Here is a 20,581-nt window from a genome sequence, read left to right as displayed (position 1 = left end):
GGCTCTGTAGCATGAAAGGTCCCCAGGAGGCCGGGGACAGAGAGCAGCTCCTTGATGAAGCTGCTGGGGGAACAGGTACCCAGAACAGTCAGCCCTGGAGCTGCTTACCAGCGAGGCAGAGGGCAGACACTCTGCACCAGCCTCGGGTGTCACCCAGGCAAACATACCTCACACAGATCTATCGAGCATCCACTAAAGACTCAGCCTTCAGGAAAGTCGGGCTGACGTGATTGCTTGTAATTTCTTTTTCTAAAAGGTTTTTCCTCCTGCCTCAGCTACCACACCTGGCCTTGAGTGCTTTTCTTAACCTCAGCTTTCTAGACTTTGATCAGTGTCCCTGACTTTTAAATCTGAGAAATGATGCTATATCCAGGGCCCAGCCCTGTGTCATGAAGCCAGCTGCTCTGAGTCAGGTGTCATCACCTGGCCAGGACCCTTCCCCATTTGGCTGTGGGTTCAGGATGGCTGGGAAACTTATGTGACACCCCTACTCCTGTCCCCAAGCATCCCCACACTTGGCTTTCCAAACCCCAGGACTAATTGCCTACTACTTATAGTAAGTGATTGATTAAGAACTGGGGAAGAGAGGGGGAAAAGGAAAGGGGAGAGGGAAAGAGGGCAGGAGGGAAGGATGGAGGAGGGGAGGTGGATGAAGAGGATGATAAGGAAGGGAAGGATGGAAACAATGGAGAGTAGAATAGAAGAATAGAGGGAAAGGGGGATGAGAGGGGATGATGGGAGAGGGGAAAATGGAAGAGGGGAGGATAGATGGGAAGCATATTTAGTAGGTCAGAAAAGCGTGTGATCAATGGGAACTTAAACTCCATGTCTTGGTTATGGATGAGGAAATGGTACCCTAGGCCGGGGCCAGGTCACTTACATTCATCTCCAGGTCTGGCAGGAAAGGAAGGGGAGCAGGGCCTGAGGGGACAGAGAACATGTTCCTTGTCCCCAGCCTCCATCTGGGCACTGGGCTGCTGGCAGCAAGCTTGGCACTGCTCAGAGTGTGGCTCCAGCCTTCCACCTCCTCCCGATGGCAGAGATTGAGAGACCAAAGACCCATTCAGCAGGGAAGGGATCAGCTTACCATGTGCTCCGGACGCAGACTGCTGCCCAAGCCTGCCAGCAGCGGTGCAGGGCTGGCCAGTCGAGGGACCAAGGGCATCAGGACAGGGCCAGCCAGCCCCAGCCCACGGGGAGCAATGCTAGGCAGGTGGCTGGCAGATGCTGGGTCATGGGGGTCACACCAATCTTGTGTTTGAATCCACTGATTGGCCCAGCATATTGGAGACGACTCTTCTTTAAAGAGGAACCCAGGATCTTCCCAGCGGCCATTTCATGCATATACACGTCACTGTCCCTGCAGATACCCACATCTCTCAAATACCCACGTAGTGCTCACATCTCAGTGTCTCTCTACCCAAGGGAGCCAGGAGGACAGCACAGGGACCAAGGAACAGCCAGAGAAGCTACCAGGTCACCCGAGAAGTCTCAGATCTGCTGACAAGGGATTCAAGAGCCACAAACCTACAATCTTCTGAATCTACAGGTGACTTGCTCACCCTCCCAATGGTGCCCAGCAGGCAAGAAAGTTCTAGAATGTCCATCACCTCCTCTCTCCCTAGCTTGAAATGTTCATGTTAGGAAGAGCAAACTTTCTATGTCCTTTAAGCACACACATATGCACATAAACATATGTACATTTGTGCCCATGCACACCACACAAACACAAACCTGCCACGGGCACACATGTGCACACACACAGTGATGGCCAGGCAAGGGTTGACAAGGTGAGCTGCCAACTCTGAACTGACATCTGAATTTACCAACACTTTGGATCTTCCATCATGTCAGAGTAACCTGAGAAGAAATGGAACTGGCCTTAGCATCATGGGAACAGGGCAGTGCAGAGTAGAGCAGAGGTGAACAAAACCAAGTGGCTTTATAATCACCTCCTACATGCTCCAGCTAGGCCTAGAGGTGACAGACAGTGCTTGGCCAATGGAGTCTGAGGGGGTTAACTAAAACCATCCAGCACCCGGAATGTGCTATTTAGTCTCTCATGGTCACCAGCAGCAGCAACAGCACCCTCATTCTTTAGAGCTGTCACCCCCTTTAGGAATCCAGTTCCCTAACTCAGTCATAAGGAACCTGAAGGCTGGGGGAGGGAAACTCTCCAGACATTGGAGGCAAGTGTCCTAGTCCCAAGAGAAGGTCAGATGTAGATAATTCCCATAGAGAAGAGGAGAAAGGGACAGGGGCCTCTCAGCAGGGCAGGAATCATAAAACCCCATCTTTGTCTTGTCTACTCCAGCATAGCTGCCACAGACAGAGTCCTGCTAATGTAGCACTTAGCAAACACTCTCTGACTCCAAAGCACCACTCCTAGGTGGAAGGTCCTGTTATGGTACCTGTTTTACAGACAAGTCCCCAAAAGGCTCCAAGTCTTTACCGAGGATCACAGCTTTACCTACAGTAGAGCTCGCTCCATTACACCAATTCTCAAGTTCTCTGTCTTCTGTGCTTGCACATCTCTGACCATTTGGAGCTAGACATAGACCTCGGTTTTTTTTAACCAATGAAAGTGAGCAGAAAGAGGATATCAGTTCCTGGCAGAAGCCTAGGGAACATCAGAGCCTGCCTCCTGTGGTGGCATCCATGAGAGAGACACTTCTAGATGAAGCTCCCCTCACTAGGGAAACTAGGATGAACAGAAGCCTATTCCTATCCTCGGTGGACAGATACCTTGAGCAGGGAGCATGCTTGACTGGAGGAAGCCATGTGAATGGGGATGTTTGTTACTGCAGCTTCTGCTGGCCTATGCTGACTGATGCAACCACTCTGCCATTTCTTTCCCCCTGGAACTCAAGAGTTGAGAAGATAAATGAGTCAGGACCATCTCATCCTCTTTTAAGCCCCCAAAGGAAACACTGGTTGAACTCAAAGTGAGAAGAAATGCTGTCTACTTCTACATCCTATTTCTTTCTTTTAATCTTTATTTTTATTTTCTGTGTATGGATGTTTTGCCTACATGTGTGTATATGTACCATCTGTGTGCCTGGGGCCTTCAGAGATCAGAAGAGAGTATCAGGGCCCCTACAGCTAGAGTCACAGATGCTATGAGCCACCATTTGGATGCTGAGAATTGAACTCACATCCTCTTATGGAAGAGCAGCCAGCATGCTCAACCACTGAGCCAACTCTCCAGCCCCCCTACATCCTATTTCTATGCGAACTAAAAGTGAAGACCCACAGGAAGGGTCATCAGAGATGTCCAGGACCCTTGGCCCAGGTCTTCCTCTCCATCTGGGTCATTCCTCTGTGTCTTTCTCCTCATTTGTTGCCTGTTTGTGGCATCTTCCCTACCCCTATCTTCCTCCCATTTCTCTCTCTCTCTCCCCCTCCCTCCCTCCCTCCCTCCTTCTTGAAAAAGTCATTCCTTAGACAAGCTCCCAGACCAGGGACTCCTGACTGTAGACGAGGGACTCTTCTCAGCTGAGACAGAAAAACTGAAGAAGGATTAGAACTCTCCTCTGAGAAAATATATGGTTTTCCTCAGAGCCCAAGAACCTAAAAGTTTGGACATCAAACCAAATCCCTTGCCACCTACCCTGGGTACCTCACACAAGCACAACCCAGAAGTGACAGATTACAGCATCCTTGCCACCCCCATTAAGCATGAGATGAATTTCCTTCTCCCTCACCCTGGCCTCCAGTCTGAGAATCTGCTTCCATGCTCCCATTTACCCAGCACTAGCCCTGGTCCCCAGTCCTAACTCCCATTAGCTAATGGCCAAGAAGTCAGAGGACAGCAAGTGGAGAGCACTGGGTCAGCTCGGCTTCCTGGCTCCTCAGCTCCTCAGAAGCAGAGGCCACCCCACCCTGCTACTGGAACTTGTTTCAGAAAGTGGTGTCTTGGAACCCTCTGGAAGAATTTGAAAGAATTTTTGTGTGCAGCACAGACAAAAACAAAGTCCTACCGCCCCCCCACCCACCCAAGAGGTGCTGGGACCTGGGCATGGGGGCTCAGAGCTCGGGCCAAGGAGCTAATGGGACTCCTGGATGCTCCAACTGTGGTGTGAGCCAGGGCCAAGCTGACTGGCACCACACCAACCCAGAGGGAGGTGGAGGCAGCTTCGAGAGGAGGGCAGCAGAGGCCAAACAGCTCTCCACCACAACCCAGGATTCTCATTTCTCCCTACTCAGAAAACTGAGCCTGGATGTCCAGCTGCATGGAACACAGAAAGTTCTATCCTACGCATGATGGGTTGAGCCATCCCCTCTGGGCCACAGGCTTCACAGTGCAGTGGCTGAAGAAAGAATCGGTTATGGCAAAAGAAAGCCACTGAGGCGGGTCCCTGCATAAAGAGAAGATCCGGATACAGACACACAAAGGGAGACACATGTGGACACAGGGCAATGACAGAGTCTGCACGCTGAGAGGACAGGCCTCAGAGACGCCAGCCCTGGTCTCAAAATCAGAACTATGAGAACAAATGTCTGTCATTTAGGGCCCACCTGTGGTGCCTTCAGATGGTTACCCAAGACAGCTAGGACCACAGACCACCAGGAAGAAGTCCCTGAGATGGCAGGAACTTCTCTCCCTGGCCATCGTCCCCAGACAGAGCCTACTTCCAATATGGGCTTCCTTCTTTTTCCTCTCTTCCCTCACTGCCTCCTCCTCCCAGCCTAAGCACAGATGAACCACTTGTTCCCCACAACCAAGGTGACAAGCAGTCTAAGCAGTCCCGTTTCCTCCTCTTAACCATTAGACACACACACACAGTCCTTTACCCTCTGGGTCCCAGGATAGAAAGCCCCCCCATGGAAAGGCCCCCAGATGAGGACAGGACTGGAACACAATCTTTGGGCTAGCCTTGGCGGTATCCAGGCCCAGTGGGAATGCAGCCCAGGGCCAGGCCATAAGACTCGCACAGTCAGGGCACAGGGCAGCTACTTCCCGGCAGCTGTTCCACCCTAGGCCGTCAGGCCAGGCAGGGAAGGGGACAGCAAACCCCTAATCTGCCCCTCTGTGGGCAAAGGGCCAGCTTCTCTGCCTGCATATAGTAGCACCTCTGTCCTGATAGGACCAGCTGACCTCGTTACTGGCCCAAGGTCCTGCCAGCTCCATCCCCTGCTGGGAAAGTTCATCATGGAGTAAGGGCTGCAGAGCCAGCCAGAGCCTCCCTTGTCTGTCCTGCCTGTCCTCTGGACCTGCTACTCCATATTCCCCTCAGACCCTAGCCCTGTTCCTCTTCCTTCCCTCGAGCTGGCTCCATCCATCCTTCCAGCCCTTAATTATTCTACCTTTGATTCTCTTGGCACATTAGTGCTAACAAAATATTTCTACATTTATCACCGCGTCGACTTTGTACCAGGGAGAAATGGCGAGGCATTAAAGATTCCTTCAAATTGCCAAGTGTTCTTGTTAAAAATGCAAACTTCCCCAACATGGGAAACAAGGAGGCGGCCAGCGGCAGCTGCGGAGACAATCCATTCTATCCTCTGTCCCACCCCACACCCAGGCCCCTCAGCCACTGGGAAGATGGGAGCTGGGTGTCGGGGACAAGGATCAGAGTGGGAGAAGAAGGCCCCCTGAGAGGGTACAAAGGCGTGCCACGCATAAACACACTCCCATGGAACCCCTGGATTCTAACCTAGCCTCCCTCCTCGGGTCTGTCTGACATCTGCTGATGGCTGCAGCATGGCTTCCAGGTCAGCGCCCTACAGGATGCCGGGGCAAGGGCGACAGAGGAGAGCAGAGCCGAGGGAACAGGTCCCAGGCCATGCTCTCCCTCCTCGGTACCACTCCATCACCAGAGCAAGCCGCAGCTGGCTTGGCTGTGGAGAGAGGTTGTCGCTGGTGTCCTTGAGAGAGTACAGCCTGGGTCTGAGGAGCAAGTCATGGTCCCACCTCTCAGAAGACCTCAGTTACCCCAATTCTGAAGACAGATGCAGGGGCCCCTCCAACCCACTCTAACATTCTGCCATCCTGTGGCTGTGTCAGAAAACAAGCCAAGGGCCAAACCCAAAATGGCATTGCATGGCTTTGTGTTCAATCTAGCAAGCTCATTTTCAGAGACTCTGCCCCTCAACCTCCTACATATTCCAAGAGACAAACAAACCAATGGGCCGTCCACAGAACTCTCCAGAGCACACCTGACTGCAGCTGAACAGGAAATAGGTTGTGTTTTCAGGCACGTTGAGTAGGCACAGACACCGTACCCGCTCTGCAGCTTTTTTTCCCCTCTTGCATCATGGAACGCCACATTGAGTTCTCAGACATGTTTTGCTGGATCCTCATATATATATACTATTAGATCCTCAAATACTTCATCTACATATCCCTGCTCTGGCCTCTACAAATACAGACACAGCCTAGAGACACCTGAGGGCAGGTTCCAAAGAGACGGAATAGGTACTGCCAGCTGCAGCTATAGCCGCCCCTTCTACAAAGACCCCAGAGAACCAAGGTTCCACAGGCCAGGGCCGTCCAGTTTGGTGACAGCCTGGCACTCGTGGGTCACCTACCCTCCATGCCATCCTCACGATGTCCATTGAAGTTGTCGTAGGAATCCCATCGGATGAGGGGGTCCGAGGTGTTATAGTCTACAGATACACTAGGCCCATTCTCCAGGTGTTCCATGCCTGTGGGGAGCCAGCAGGGGACAGAGGGGACAGAAGGAAAGGAAAGAGATGAGCAACTAGTGAAGCAAAAGACCAGTGAGCTCCCCTCTGGGCCATCCCCGAGGGACCGCTTGCTGTCTTGATTGTTTAGAATGGGACAATGACTTGGGTTACCTGAAGAATCCAGGAGTTTGGGGCCAGGTCATAGGGGCGGATTAACACAGGGCACTGATAAAGAAAGAAATCCCCCCAACACACACACACCCTAGAGAGAGCATGCCTGCACCCACTGGGTGGTGGCTGCTCCTATAACATCTATGGCCCTGGGACAGGAGCAAGGGTTGGAGAAAAGATAGGGGACAGGCTTGTCCTGGACCACCTGTAAGAGGGGACAGCAGGGAGATCACAGGCAGGACATTGAGAGGCCATCGCAGGTGTGCCCCTGACTCCACTTAAGATGCTCCCTATTCCAGACAGACACCCACAAGAACAGGCCAGTCTCTTTTGCAACCTCAGAGTCAACACAGCCAGTGGCCAGGCCATCCAGGGTAGCCTATTTTCCTGGCCTGGCAGTCCTTTCTTTAGTCTACTCAGGGTCTCTCTGCCTGTAACCTAACTTCATCTCCTCCCATTCTGTTCTCAAATAAGATGAAGAGCAACTGGTCTCCATATTTAGAGTCAAGAGGAAGAAAGGTTATTATTAACCTGGCCTTCAGGTTGAGCCACTTTGGTTCATAAACACCCACAATCCACCCAACACCTCGGAATGTGCTCTGGCTGTCCCTTCCGTCTGCCAAGGCCTCAGTCTCTGAATAAAACAAGACGGTGACCTACAGGGCCCAGAGCAGTCTTGTCAGCTCAGCGCCTCACCGTCTGCACTTATTCTTGTTATACTGAAGTTGAGGAGCTGGCTCAGGCTTAGCTGGAAGTCCACCCCGACGCCCTGGTCCTGTGCCTTGACCCCCCTCTAAAGTACCACCGTGCTGAGCAGTGGGAGGATGCTGAGAGTGAGGCGGGGAAGGCAAGGATGTAGGGAAAGGGCTAGAACGACGTCTGTACCTTGAATTTTCTCTGGCCCATAGGAAAATACAAACTCCACTTTGCCGTAATCAGGAAATCGATCATCTAAAAGAGAAAGAAAGGAGAAAATGGGTCCCAGATTCCTAAAGAGAAAGGTTTCTTATAGAAAAGAATGCAGCCATATGTGTATACATGGTTAATAATACAGTAAGTACATTTACCTTTTACACAGAGGAAGTTGCATGTGCATAGGGAAAAAATATTTTGAGACAGGTTCTCAGGTAGTCCGGGCTGGCCCCAAACTCACTATGTCACTAGGGATAGACTTCAACCTTTTGCCCTCCAACTCTTGAGTGTTGAAATCATAGGTGCAGGGGATCAAGCCTAGGGCTTCACAAGCACACTAGGCCAGCACACGACCAACGGAGGAACAGACCCAGCCCAGCCACACGTCTGGAACTGTAGGCCACAGCCTCGCCAGAGTTCCACTTAGTTCTGACTACATTAATCCACCTTCAAGGCTCTACGTCACAGTCTGTATTTGCAGACTAGTTCCAGAAATCAGCTCTAAGTAAAGCCTGCTTGCCTCGCTGCTATGAAGGTGAATTATTTGTCTCCTGTTACTCCCTCCTCTTTTTTTTTTTTTTTTTTTTTTGCATACAGGGTCACGCTGGGTTTGAACTCTCTCCTGCCTCAGCCTTCTGAGCACCAGGTTTATAGACATACTCTTCCACACCCAGCCTCCTCCTTTCTTCTTAAATCTGGGTAGGTTGTTATTTATTCCACAGATTGCCCCCAACACTGTGCTGGATAGTTTTATGTCAAAACTTGACATGAGCTAGAGTCACTGGAAAAGAGAAAACCTCATTTGAGAAAATGACTCCATAAGACCAGACTGTAGGCAAGCCTGTAGGGAATTTTCTTAATAGTGATTGACAGGGAAGGGCCCAGCCCATTGTGAGCGATACCACCCCTGAGAAGATGGTCCTGGGTTCTATAAAAAAAAAAAAGCAGGTTGAGCAAGCCATGAGGAACACGCCAATACACAGCACTCCTCCATGACCTCTGCATCAGCTCCTGCCTCTAATTTCCTGCCCTTTTGGAGTTCCTGTCCTGACTTCATTCCATGATTAACAATGATGTGGAAGTGTAAGCCAAATAAACCTTTTCCTCCCCAACTAGCTTTGGTCATGGTGTTTGATGACAGCAATAGTTACCCTAACTAGGACAGATACTGTGGCTAAGTTTCTATTTGTAGGTCTGTCAGTTCTCAATGGTTCTCCATGACTGCTTTTTCTATCGCTTGGCAACAAGCCAAGGAAATTATAAGGAAATGTCCTACTTGTTCCTTGTATAACCAAACTCCACTACCTGCAGGAAGTAATCCAAAGGACACTCAAAAAAATGAAATTTGGCAAATGGATGTGTTTCATTTTGTAGAGTTTGAAAAATTAAAACATGTACACCATACCATAGCTACATAGTTAGTGTTTCAATAGGCAACTGCCTTGAGTTCTGAAAAGGCTGATTCTGTAATTATACATTTCTTAGACATTATGGCCACCATGGGGATACCTGTACAAATTAAGACTGACAATGCTCCAGCATGTGTCTCTAGTAAATAGCTTTTCTGAATATTACAACATAAAGCATATTATAGGTTTACCACAAAATCCTACAGAGCAAACAGTTATAGAAAGATCTAATCACACTCTATCTAAAAGCTATGCTTAATAAACAGAAAGGGGTAATAAAGACCCCCAGAGATAGATTTGCAATGCTTTATTAATTTTAAACATCTTAATGCTGGTGAGAAAGGAACTACAGCCGTGGTGAGACACTGGACAGCTGCTGAATCAAATCAGCCTGTGTACTTCAAGGATGGCCGACTTCAGAATGGAAGCCAGGACATGCGTTACACTGGGGAAGAGGTTTTCTTTTGTTTCCACAGGAGAAGAAAAAATATGGATACCATCAAAATTGATAAAGAATAGACTCAAAAAGGAGAGACCTCTTGATTAAAAGAGGCAATAGTTCATCAATCACAGTGGCCATTCAATCTAAACTAACTTATAAGACTAACAAATCATTTGATCAGATATAACCTGCCAAAACGGAAAATTCCCAATGTTAGGGTTGGGGCAGGGTTTTATTTTTGTCTGCCCAGGAAAATGAAGGCATCCAATTAAGGAATCTGAAGAACACTGGACAAGGCAGACATCTGAAGAAAAAGGACAAATCATCCAGAGAAAATGGCTCAAGAAGAGTAAATTGGCCTGATGGTATATCACATTTTCAACAGGATAAAATTTCATAAATTTTCCCAAATGTTTGTTTCTGCTATTCTCTACAGACATAAGACAAATGATCCTCCTGTAGTCCCAACGCAATTAAAAATTAAAACTGGCTTTGGAATTGGAGCATGGCTCTCTCCTTCTCTAAACCCAAGCGTGCTTCTTAAAGGAAAATCTAAAATCTCTGTCTCCTGTCAGGAGAGCTACCTGGTATGGGACAGAAGAAAAGCCAAATTTAAGGGACTACTCTATCATCACTAATCTCATAGTCCTTTGGTTTTATTTTGACCTTTGAAAGCTTTTCTTAAGGCATAAATATTATCTTCAAGTTTGTAAGATTAATATATTTTTTAAAAAAACCTTTCTGTCATGATATTAATGATCATATCGAGTACTAACTAATTCTAGAAAAAGGCTTCATCTAGCTTTCTGTACATGATTTCAGGTTTGAGTCTCTATCAGTAACTAGGAATTAAGTTTATATACTCTGGATGTACTTAACAAATGGTCCTTTAACCTTTCCAAGTACTGCCACATCTGGCACTTAAAATGTTTAAGTTTTCAGCAATGAACCACAGCCATTCCTAACAGTGACCTCTGAGGTCTCTAAAAGGATGATGGGACCCCACAACAACAATTCCACATGGATGGGTAACACCACTAAGCTGACAAACACCACCCGAAGATCAGCTTTGGATACAAACTGCTCAGGACAATTTCAAGGTGGCTAGCTGAGATGGTCCAGCCTCAGGCACTACTCCAGCCAGGACTTCAGACAGGCCCTACACTTTCCCATTACACAGAGACTGGCAACAAATGATAGAGCCAGATCTCCCAGACTTGACCATTATCTCAATTTTCTCAGGGTCCCCTAGAGATGCTGTTGCCCCCCCATCCCAGATAACAAGAAAAGTCTAGAGAACATAATGCCCACATTCCCAAGAGGTGAGGTAGATAATTTTGGGTCATTCAGTAGATTATGGTTATTTGTCACCGTTTAGAGTTCGTTACAAGTTGTTATCGGTAATGGCCAAGAAAAAAATGCTGAACAAAGGAGATTAGACCAGGGATCTTGTTCTGAAAACAAAAGGAGAGAATATAGAAATGATAGGATAAAGGGGTAGATTACTGAATCTACTTTTAAACCAAAAAAGTAACCACTAGCCTTAAATATTTTACATTGGTGTGGATTTTTGTATAATACAAATTTAAGTTTAGTTTTGTTATACTGTACATATGTTTCTACTCTTGTTTAAGGTATTGTATCTATGCAGCTCATTTAACAGAGTAATGTGCATGTCTAGTCCTTGAAAGTTATTATTACAAACTATCTAGGATAATAAAGAAATGCATGTTAGTAGTTAGTTAGTAGTTATTACAATCAAATTTGTAGTCCTGTTAGGTATGTCATGGTCATTTTTTCAAGGTCAAACAGGTGGACTTCAAACACTTCAGAGACCTACAGAATATGGCATTTAAGATGTTTTAATAATATAAGATTATTTATGACAATGAGATATGTCTGCTCCTGGCAGCACCAATCTACTTCAGAAAAGATGATGGGCATCTAAGAAACTCCATGTGGAGTTTGCTTTCTTGACAGCAAAAGTTAGCCACTGGGCAAGAAAATGGTGTTGCCATGACTGCTTACAGTTTGCTGTTCTAATTGGACAAGCAGGACACAAAAGAAAGTAACTAACAAACTTTGCCAAGACAAAATGGAACAGTTCTTCAAAATTCCTGCTTCACAGAAAAGTCTGTCAGGTATTCTGGAGATGGATGCCCCAGAGTTGCAGAAGAACCTTGGGTAAATGTCCAAGCAGCCAGCTGTTTCTGTCATTTCTATAGTTTTGGAAGTTGTCTGTTCTGCACTTTCTGTTTACACAAGTAGTCTTATATCCTTCTTGGGTCTCTGATGGAATTGAAGGCTAGATAGTTATAGTTTTCATTGTTACCAAATTCAGAAAAGAAACTCATAATAGATGTAAAGTGCATCAGGTTGAGAGACATAAAAGGATAGTTTTGGGCTGGTAATACAAGTTAGGATAGACAGTGAATTAGGTACCAAACTTTGGACTCACCAAAATAGGATAGATGATAGAATATTTTCTCTGAATTTGCCAAATGCAAATGGACTGGACATTATGAATGTAATTCTTCCCTGGTAATTGTTCATATTGTACATAGTCTTACTATGTTAGAGTTAAAACCTTTTCTTTTAATTTAGACAAAGGGGGAAATTTGTGATATTTTAATTACATTCTGACAATAAAATCTGCTGTGAATCAGGGGGCAGAGCTAGCTGCTAGTTGACCAAAATTAATCATAGAGGTTTTGGAAGATTGAGGACAGACAGAGAGATAGGAAGTAATAAGGCAGGATTTAAAGAGGATCTCAGTTCTTTTGGATGGATGAACAGAAGAGATAAGAGATCAATGGTTGCTTCTCTGTCACTTCTCTGATCATTCAGGTTCTTACCCTGATATCTGACTTCCGATTTTTTATTGATAAAGAATAATTAGATAAATGCAACACTTGCGTCATGCAAGAGGGAACTGGGACCCCCTTCCCTCTGTGTCTCCTCAACCTCTTCTTGACTTTGCCAGCTCCACCTTCCTCTCCCCTCAAGGGTGACTATAATCTGTCCTGAAACTCATAGCACACTGCTCCTCCTGTCTCGGATGCAAAGAGAGCTCTCATATAACATCCTTTCCCACCACATGGGTCAGAGTGCACAGGAGAACCACCCCTCCATGAGCTGGCCCCTCTAGGTTTTCTGCCTGATTCTAGGCTGTTCAGGGTCACCACCCACTACCTATAGGAAGAGATACCAACAAAGCTCACATCTGTTCTGTGTGACATGACCTGCTATGCATGTGTTCATCTCTATGCACACCAATTTGTAATTGTTTGTGTGCCTCCCATGAGACTGTGGACTCTCAGAGGCTCTCGCTTTCTATCTCCATGATCTAGACCATGTTTGTTATTTATTAACACACAAGTGATGCTTGATGGGTGGGTGTGTAGGTGGGTGGACAGGTGAGTGGGTATACTAACAGGTGGATATGAATTATGTTGTAGGATTCCCCGATGTATGCTGTGAATATGTTTTATTGCCATTGGTTAATAAAAAAGCTGCTTTCAGTCAATGGCTTAACAAAGTAAAGCCAGGCGGAAAATCCAAACAGAGGTGTAGAGAGAGAGTAGCCGGAGTCGAGGAGACGCATGTAGCTGTTGAAGGAGACAGATGCCCCAGAACCTTATCAGTAAACCATGAGCCTCATGGTAAAGATAAAATAATAGGAATGGGTTAATTTAATATATAAGAGTCAGTCAGGAATATGTATAAGTCATTGGCCAAGCAGTGTTGTAATTAATAAAGTTTCTGTGTGGTTATTTCAGGTCTGGGCAGCCAGGAAATGAACGAGCAATCTCCACCTACAAATGTATGTGTGGATGGATGCACACACGCATTTGCAGGTGAGTAACTGTGTGGATGGATGGATGGATGGATGGATGGATGGATGGGTGGGTGGGTGGGTGGGTGGGTGGATGGATGGATGGATGGATGGATGGATGGATGGGTGGATGGGTGGATGGATGGATGGAGAGATGAATGGGCAGACAGACCAATGGGTAGATAGCACCACAAAAGTACAGGTGGATGGATGAAAGATGGTGTGTTAATAGGTGGTTAATGGAAGAAATGTGCAGATGGGTGTATGCATGAATAGAGACATTAATATGGAATACACACACGCATGCACTCCAGTCCTGGAGGTGATTTAGGCAGACCCTTTAAGTGGATAGAAGACCCCAGCCTCCCTGACCGCATTTCTTCCTCTATTGCCACTATCCCTACACACACCCTTCCTGAGGGATGCTTGTTTTCTGCTGCAGCTGTCTCCTCACGATGTTTTAGCTTTACCCAAACAGAGACAACACTATGTTTCACTTTGACTCCAGCACTTAATATCGAGCCCAATATTAAGATACTGTGAATGCCAGAACTCTCACTCCCATTGGTCACGTGGAACAAGAGAGCAGGACAAGAAGGAGACAATCTGGAGCAGTCACTGCAGAAGGGTGGGGGGCACAAAACAGCCCAGAGGTTGTTGGGGTGCAGGGGTGGACTGAGAGGAATTGATCTTGATCTATTACAACATGAACTCCAAGACCACTCCAGTCCTGTCATGATTCTCCTTCCGTTTCCTCGAAATGTCATCAAGAGCCCCCTGAGACTTGACAAAGCAGGTGGCTCAGGAGAGACAGCCCCTGCATCCACCACGTCATTCCACACTGGACTCCTCCCCGGCTACAGGAGCCCCATCTTGCCCATCAGGGAGCCCACCTTTGAAGGCCTCATCCAGGTCTTCCTTCCCAAAAACAACCCCCAAGTCATGGATGGTGCAGGTGTGGAACTGCACCCGGAAGATGACATCGCGAGCCGGGCTCCGGAACTTCTTGTGATAACACTTCAGCTGCATGGGAAGGGGAAAAGATGAAAGGTCAGGCCACAGGGGTTCTCCTACCTCACTCCATTAATTAAGTCCCAAGGCTCACCCCAAACTCAAGAGAGAGAGGTCACCAATACTAAACAAGATCTCAGAGCTCTTTGGGAAACTTCCAGAACAGAATAAGAGGGAACAGTCTGGAACTGTGGGGAATGTCCTCCCGGATGTTCCTGTATACAGGAAGGTATGGAAAAGGAACCATGACCTTAAACTACAGCAAGCTGGTCTGAGTTGAGAATTGGGAATGTCTTGTCACGGGTCTAGAGCCAGAAGGCCGCAGCACACACTGAGTGGCGGTTCTCTGAGGCTGCCCCGGAGCAAACAATGAATGTCCACTCCGAGGAAGACTAAGACTACTGACTGAGGCTGGGGGAGCGTGAGGAAGCCCACAGTTCGAAACTCAGTAACTCCCCCAGAGTAGCTGCACGTCCCGGGTCCCCAGGGCAGGGTGGGAGCAGGACAAGAGAAGGGACGCATGAGGAGGAGGGTGGCACTCACCAAGATGTCTCCCTTCAGGAGCAGCCCTGGTTCAATGGTGATACAGATGCTGGCCTGGCTGTCTCCGGGGATGTTGCTGAGGGAGAGAGGTGATGAAGGAGAGAGAGTTCACTGAGGAAGCAGGCTCCCTTCTCCCTTCCTCCTAACCCACCCCTACCCTCCCTCACACAGACTACTTACTAAATGCCAGATGTGTACACAGGTTGCATGGCTTGGTAGATGCGCAGAAACGGCCGGCACCCTATCAGAGAGGGGAAGGTGTGAGCTAAGAGATGAGGGACCTACGGAGGGGAGAGGAGGAAAAGAAGAGAAAAAGAAGGCAGCAAGAACAGGAAGAAAGACTAACTTCGTTCCTAAGGTATTGTAAGTAGGCAAAAACTGCCTCGCCCAGTGTCTTCTGCCACTAGGCATGGTCAGGTGTCAACATTGAGGAGGAGTAGGTTCTATCGAGAGCCCCACACAGGTCCAGATGACACCACAGCATAACATGCGGCTTACCACCCAAGGCTACCAAGAAGGAAGTAGAGGCTAGAGGGAAGGGGTGGGACAGGTACCTCCTTTAGACTCAAAGTTGGGGATGCCGTGCATGATCACATGGTGCAGGAACAAGGGCTTGTTGTTCATTTTGATGGAGCCAGAGAGGAGGCCGCTGAAGTAGTGCACATACCTGCACAAGGATAGGGTAGCATCAGGGAAGGGCCTGGGGAGTCCTCTATCCACCCACCCACCTACCCATCCATCCACCTGCCTACCCTCCAGTACACACATCCATCTACCCACCCACCCATCCATCCACCCATCCATTCACCTACCTACCCACCCATCCACCATCCATCTACCCACCTACTCACCCATCCATCCACCCATCCATCTACCCACACACCTACCCACCCACTTGCCTATCTGTCCACCCACCCACCAATCCACAACATCCATTCACCCAGCCACCCACTCACCCATCCATCCACTCATCCATCTACCCAGCCACCCACCCACCCACTTACCTATTCATCCACCAACCCACCAATCCACACATCCATTCACCCACCCATTCACGCATCCACATATTTATGTATCCTTCTATCCATTCACTCTTTCTTCAAGCACACCACCCTAGGATCCCATCTGCCCTCACCCTCATAACACATGCACCCATTCAGGCCACATAGCAGCTGAGTTTTCCTAGCCAGTGCAGTCCTACAGACTTGCAGGGACCCAGGGAGAAAAACAACCAGAAAACTAGCTGTGCCTACAGACTACTTGGTGTTCCCTAGCACCCCCTGGTGGTGAACATGAGCATCTCTTTCCTTCCTCACTCCCAACCCAGGTATCACACATCACAACCCTGGCAGAGACATTTTCTCAGCTTACAACTGCATAAAGCAAGCAAACACCCGTAAAAGCCTGACTGGGTCAAACCCAGCTCATGACTATTCTCACTTCAAATTTACGCTAGGCCCTGGTTCTGCCACACACACCCAGCCACACAGCAAACAGTAAATGCTTAATAATATTACAGCGCTTATTTTTTGTTTTTTTTTTTTTTCGGTTTTTGTTTTGTTTTTTGAGACATGGTTCCTCTGTGTAGCTTTGGAGCCTGTCCTAGAACTAGCTCGTGTAACCAAGCTGGCCTCAAACTCATAGAGATCCGCCTGCCTCTGCCTCCTGAGTGCTGGGATTAAAGGCGTGCGCCACCACCAGCCAGCTAGCTACATTGCTTTATTTTACTTTCCACTGAATGTATGGAGTTTTCTATACTAACTTCTTTACATGGGATCTGAGATAATTAAATCCCAACAAGCGTCCTGTCTCTAGGCTGGTTTGTAGTTGGGTTTTTAGTTTGCTTCTTTGGGGGTTTTGTTTATATTTCTAGGGGAGGAGCACGGTGTGTGTGGGGGGGTCTCCCACATGCTAAGCACTCAACACATGAAGCTACATCACCAGCCCCAGAGATCTCCAGCTCTTTTAATAAAGATCTCGCTGGTAGAATGGAAGGACTGAGCCATCCCCTTTCTTTCCGGACAGAGAGGAAAAATCAGGTCCTGGAGGAGTTGTGACACACAGCAAAATCATACAAAACAGGGGATGGGAGAGAGGAAGCATCTCCCGAACCAGTCCTCTAGTGCTGGTGGTTGACATTTCCTCCTATCCGATTTGCTAGAGAACCAGGCTGAATGAGACAAACCAATCAAATGCAGCCCGGGACTCTAAAGAGCCAATGGCTCCACAGGAGGGTGAGACTCCAATTATGACACCAGAATAACACCCCCCCCAATCCCTTGGCCCTCCTCCAGGCCTGGTCCCTGAGCCTGGGTGGGGCCACTTCAGCCTCCCCTAGCAAGATAATCTGATGGGCATTACCAGCTCCTATTCAGGGCCCTGCCCAGCCCCCCTGGCCCGTTACTCAAACCGGAAACCTGGAATGGCAGGTTCCCATCAGATCTCCTGACCAGGCAACAGGATGTGTCTGTGTTCTGGGGACAATGAGTCCGAGGGCGGGTGACAATGAATGGGTGAGCTACAGGCAAAGCCCCTCCTGCTCAGTCCCTGCTCTTCCCTCTCCAACTGCCAGGTCCCCGTGAGGAACACTGACAAGATTGGCAGAGAGCATTATTCCTGAAACCAACAGCTGCACTTTCTCATGTGTGTGGACGGTGTGGCCTGCCCCCACCCACCAAATGCAGTGGCCCATGGGAGCCGGGGGCAGATGCTGATAACACAAGCAAAGTCACGTGACAACTTCATGGCTTGTAGGCATGTGAGGAATCCCTTGGACTTCTCTCTCTGACTAGAGGAGCCTAGGTCTCCCCTGCTCAGCCTCATGGCTACTGCTCGGCCCACCTTCTCCAATCCACAGTGGGACAGAGTAACGCTCCACATTCCTACTAGGAAGTAGACTCTAATCTTCAGGGTCAAAGGTGATAGAGACCATGTTGTCACGTGTGCATGCCAGAATGCCAGGAGCTGGGGCATGGCTTGTACTGCTTCCTCCTGTGAACGCTGAGGGCTTCTAGGAGGCTGGCAGTCAGTGTGGCTGCACTGCAGGAGGTGCTGGGCTCCTGGGTACCTGGTGAGTAGTCACGCACTACGAAAGCAATAATGGTCCCCAGCAGTGACTGCAGACACAATCCAGATACGCAAGGTGGGGGGGGGGGGAATGGTGTATGTTGGGGATCCTCAATTTGAAGGGGCAGCTAATTTCCCAGACGCTACAGAAGCCTCCAGGCTTCATGCCTGCTGCGCCCAGACCCCCAGCCTTGGCTGGGCCCCCACCTTCACCCTGCTCTCCCAGACCTTCCCCATCATGTGTCACTTTGAACCAGCCCTGTGCCTGCCCATCGCTCTGGTTTAAACTTCCTCCAGAAACACCTGTTGGCCTCTGCAGCAATCTTCTCTTTGGAAGCATGCAGCTGCTGACAAGAAACTTGCCCACGCACGCCCTTGTATGACAGATTTAGTGCCCTGTCCTTGGTGCGAGAACGAGGCTAAGCCAGCACAGACAGGTAAGCAGGCCCACAGCTCACAGCCACAACAGGGTTCTGCTCTCTGGGTGTCCAGCCTAGGCTAGGGCTTGTCGTGGCTATAGCGGCATCATGACCAGGTGACCTTGACAGGACCCCTGCAAGACACGAGACACCACCCTGGCCCCAGGTCCCCAGCCCTGCACCCATATTCTAGCTCAGCTGCCACTCACTGTGGCCCCTAGCCCTGCCCCCACCCTGACCTCAGGCTTCTCATCTGTAGAAGGGTGCCCCAGTCATCACCACTGTTCCAGCTAGGACTTCACAATCACCTCCCCGCACCCTCCCCCACCCAAGACTCCAGGCTGTCTCTACGAAAAAAGCCAGTTCCCTACATATTCCCTACAGTTCACTCTCAACGTAGCAGTGCTCCCCAACTCAGGTCTTCTCTCTTGCACCTCCCTCCTCTCTCCTTTTTTTTCTTCCCCCTCCTCTATTCCCTCTCTTCTGTCTTTTTCTTCTCTCTACTCTACCTCCCCCCCCCCCGACCCTGTTTCTGTCCCTCTGTATCCTATCTCTATCTCTGTCTCTGTCCCTGTCTCCCTCTCCCCTCTTCACGCTTCCTATCTGTCATGTCTCTTCTGGATGGCCACTTGTTTGATGCCTGTCCCCCTCAGCAGACCCACACCTCCCTTGGGCAGAGCGACTCTGCCCTGTTAGCCTGGATGTCCCAGTGCCCACAGATACAGCAGAGTTCCTCAGCTTTGGTGATGGATAACTCCATCTGGCCCTGCTTCCTGTTGGGCTATTATTAGACACTCCAGTGAGAACATGTGGCTGGGGCCCTTAGCAGAATACAATAAATTCTCCCAAGAGAAGGCGCGCCCTTATGGTGCTATCTAAGACCTCCAAGGACAGGCATTAGGGACATCAGTGTCATGTGGACACATTCACACACAGAAGTCACCCTGCCTCCAGGGACAAGGACAGATGTGTCTTCTTACACAGGCATCTGCTCCTCCAGAGCCATGCCACCACAGACTGTGTTCTGCCAGAGGCCCCAGAAGCTAACTGACACCCCAACCTGTGGGCACCACCATGCCCATGCCACTACATGTGTTTAGGGTACCCTCAGTTAAGCAGATGTCCATCCCCTGAGAGTGCACAAGGCCAGCATCCACCACAGGGAGAGCACACCCTGGACCTGGAATCCTGGCACTCACCTCCTCTGGGATGGCTGGCCAATGGGCACAATCTTATCCTCATAGAATCTCTTCATTGCAAACCGGTCCAGGGCCTGGTCAGCACTGCGGAGAGACACAGACAATCAGAGAAGCCCACTTCCACGCCCAAGGGCCCCTTGTCCTGTCACTCGGGTGTTGTAGAACATTTCTTTACACTGTTTGAAGTTATTTCACTGTGATTGGTTTAAAATAAAAGCTAGGCAGGATTTTCAGGGCAGAGAGAACGCTTGGAAGAAGAAGGGTGGAGTCACAAGGAATCTCCAGTCAGACGTGAAGGAAGCAGAAACGAGGCAGAAAGTAAATTAATAGAAATGGGTTTATCTAAGTTATAAGAGTTAATTAGAAACAAGCCTAAGCTATAGGCCAAGCTTTCATAATTAATAAGACGTCTCCATGTGGTTATTTGGGAGCTGGCTGACAGAACAGAAAAAGTCCAACTACACTCAGACTCCCCTAGACTTGCACAGCCCCAGACCCTGGTTTCTGTGGAACAACAAACCGCTTCTCCACCATGCGGCACTGTGTGTAATTGAATGTAATTGAATGTAATTGGCCCCCATAAGCTCATAGGGAATGGCACTATCAGGAGGTGTGGTCGTGTTGAGGTAGGTGTTGCTTTGTTGGAAGAAGAGTATCATCATGGGGATGGATTTTGAGGTCTCCTATGCTCAAGATTCCTCCTAGTGCCTCAGTTTACTTCCTGTTGCCTGCAGATCAAAGATGTAGAGTTCTCAGCTTCTTCTCCAGCACCATGTCTTCCTGAATGCCACTATGTCCCACCATGATTATAGTGGACTGAACCTCTGAACTTTAAGTGGTCCAATTAAATGTTTTCCTTTTTAAGAGTTGCCATGGTCACGGCGTTTCTTCACAGCAATAGAAACTCTAATTAAGACACTCAAGCATCTCTAATCTGTATGGCA

General features: G+C 48.7%; 1 protein-coding gene across 7 annotated transcripts in view; it reads right to left on the bottom strand.

The window, feature by feature from the left end:
• Positions 1-20,581, bottom strand: part of Tns1 (tensin 1) — a 215,067-nt gene that overhangs the window by 61,581 nt on the left and 132,905 nt on the right. For all 7 annotated transcript variants that reach the window (XM_038339634.1, XM_038339636.1, XM_038339640.1 and 4 more), the window contains 7 exons: positions 19,638-19,721; positions 15,508-15,620; positions 15,134-15,194; positions 14,954-15,029; positions 14,293-14,422; positions 7,687-7,752; positions 6,532-6,648 (listed from right to left, as the gene is read on the bottom strand). In XM_038339634.1, coding sequence (XP_038195562.1) covers positions 6,532-6,648; positions 7,687-7,752; positions 14,293-14,422; positions 14,954-15,029; positions 15,134-15,194; positions 15,508-15,620; positions 19,638-19,721 — 647 coding nt within the window. The remainder of the gene's footprint in view (positions 1-6,531; positions 6,649-7,686; positions 7,753-14,292; positions 14,423-14,953; positions 15,030-15,133; positions 15,195-15,507; positions 15,621-19,637; positions 19,722-20,581) is intronic.

The sequence above is a fragment of the Arvicola amphibius genome, chromosome 8 (assembly GCF_903992535.2).
Source record: "Arvicola amphibius chromosome 8, mArvAmp1.2, whole genome shotgun sequence".
NCBI lineage: Eukaryota > Metazoa > Chordata > Mammalia > Rodentia > Cricetidae > Arvicola > Arvicola amphibius.
Note: the sequence above shows the minus strand (reverse complement) of the source record. Positions and strands in the feature narration are given on the sequence as shown.